Source organism: Pseudozyma flocculosa, assembly GCF_000417875.1.
Source record: "Pseudozyma flocculosa PF-1 unplaced genomic scaffold scaffold00016, whole genome shotgun sequence".
Classification (NCBI taxonomy): Eukaryota; Fungi; Basidiomycota; class Ustilaginomycetes; order Ustilaginales; family Ustilaginaceae; genus Pseudozyma; species Pseudozyma flocculosa.
In genome coordinates, this window is record NW_006920884.1 from 606,647 (window position 1) to 608,695 (window position 2,049).

The following is a 2,049-nucleotide window of genomic DNA, read 5'->3' on the forward strand; positions in this document are numbered from 1 at the left end:
GACGCCGGCCGCGGCGCGCTGGACGTGGCGGATGGCGCGGCGCACGCGGCGCAGGTCGACGTCGACCCTGCCGCCCAGGACGCCCGCACCGTCGCCGTCGCGCGCCACCTTGTCGACGTCGTCGAGGTACGCCTCGAGCTTGGCGGCGTACGCCTTGACGTCGATGGGCGAAAACAGCGAGGCGGCGGTGCGGATGGCGGCGAGGCCGAGCACCTTGCTCGCCGCCTCGTGCCGCCGGAAGCCCGGGTCGCCAAACTTGTCCATCCAGTAGAAGCTGTCGTAGTTGCTGTGGTACATGTAGACGGGGTCGGTGCCGCCGGCGCGCGCCGAGTAGCCCATGTCGGTCGAGGCGATGCCGAGGTACTGGAGGAAGACGGTAAAGTCGGAGCCGCTGCCCAGCGGGCTGACGGTGTCGAGCGTGATGTTGGCCCCGGCCCCGGCCCCGGTCCCGGCGTCGCCGCCCTGGGCGTTGGGGTCGGCCACGCTGGCGGCCGAGTGCTGGAGCAGGCCGGCGAGCGAGGGCGATGCAAAGGCGTGGAACTGGGAGCCGGACACCGACACGTCGGCATTGTGGTAGGCGACGGCATTGTCGCGGATCCACTCGGCGTGGTCCTCGCCAAACTCGGTCGATCCGACCAGGCCGTACTCCTCGGCGTCCCACGAGGCAAACATGATGGTGCGCAGCGGGCGCCAGCCGCGCCTGTAGAGCTCGCCCAGGCCCTTGATGGTCTCGTGGAAGGCGGCGGTGCCGCTGTTGGGGTCGGCGGCGCCGAAGGTCCACGCGTCGCGGTGGTTGCCCATGATGACGACCTCGGAGTCGACGAGGCCCGGCAGCACGGCGTACGTGTTCCAGATGTCGCGCACCTCGAGGTCGACGTGGTTTTCGACGTGGGCGACGTCGTCGCTGGGGCCCGTCCAGTACTCGATGCCCGGCAGCGCGCCGGGCATGCGGTCGTTGATGTCGCGGGCGGGCACGCCCTTGCCGCGGAGGCTCTCGAGGAGCGGGCGGGCGTCCTGGTACGAGAGGGGCAGCGAGGGGATCTTGGGCAGGCTGTCGGCCGTGTCCGGGTCGAGGCGGGTGGCGTTGCGGTAGGATGGCTTCTCGGGCGTGGCCGGGTCGCCCGGGTAGATCGACAGGCCCTGGACCGATCCGCGCTGGACGGCGCTCGGGTGGCGCGCGGGCCCGTCCGGGTAGGCGGCGTAGCCGTTTCCGACGGTGACGTTGCCGTCCTCGATGGGGTCGGTGTAGATGAGGCAGGCGACGGCGCCGGCCTCTTGGGCGGCGCGCACCTTGAGGCCGCGGAAGACGCCGCCGTAGGAGACGAGGACGACCTTGCCGCGGACGTCGATGCCGCGGGCGGCGAGGCCGTCAAAATCCTCCCTGCGCCCCATGCCGGCGTAGACGATCTGGCCGCTGGCGGAGCCCGAGGCCGAGTAGCCGTGAAAGGTGGGCACGCCCTTGGCCGAGGTGGGGTCCTGGTCGAGGACGTCCTCCTTGAGCGCGGCGGTAAAGTAGGGCTCGGGAGCCGGTTGGTCGTCGTCGCCATCCGAGGGGCGGGGCCTGGAGAGGGTGAGGCTCGAGTTGATGGGGTAGTTTAGCCAGACCGAGTAGGTGTCGGTCCAGGCGCGCGGGCCGGTGGCATGGCCCTTGCCCTGGACGTGGTCCTTGCTCTCGTTGGAGCCGGCGTCAAAGACGAGCTGGGTGCGGTTGTCGGGGAGGTCGATGCCGAGGAGGCCGGCCCACTCGTCGAGGACCTGGAGGGCGAGGTGGTAGTCTGCGTCGAGTCCGGCATAGTGGGCGTGGCGGGTGTAACGCTCGAGGGCGTCGCGCGCGCCCTTTGCCGAGGGGATGGCGAGGAAGCTCTGCTCGAGGTGCTCGAGGTGGTTGCGGTGGCCGTGCGACGCGGCCGGGATGGGGGCGGCCGAGATGGACTCGAGGTTGTCGAGGGCGGAGCGGTAGGCGGCGACGGCGGCGGCGTGCGGGCAGTGGGGTCGCGGGATGGCGGCGCCGAGCTGGTGGCGCAGGTCTGCGGCCATGTCTGCGAGGCC

General features: G+C 71.4%; 1 protein-coding gene across 1 annotated transcript in view; it reads right to left on the bottom strand.

Annotated features, from left to right (window-relative positions):
- PFL1_04880 (uncharacterized protein) overlaps nt 1–2,037 on the bottom strand; it is a gene marked incomplete at both ends in the record, with an annotated part of 2,637 nt that extends 600 nt beyond the window's left edge. The window contains one exon of the mRNA XM_007882408.1: nt 25–2,037. Within this exon, the coding sequence (XP_007880599.1) occupies nt 25–2,037 (2,013 nt within the window). The remainder of the gene's footprint in view (nt 1–24) is intronic.
- Between the last annotated feature and the right edge of the window lie 12 nt (nt 2,038–2,049).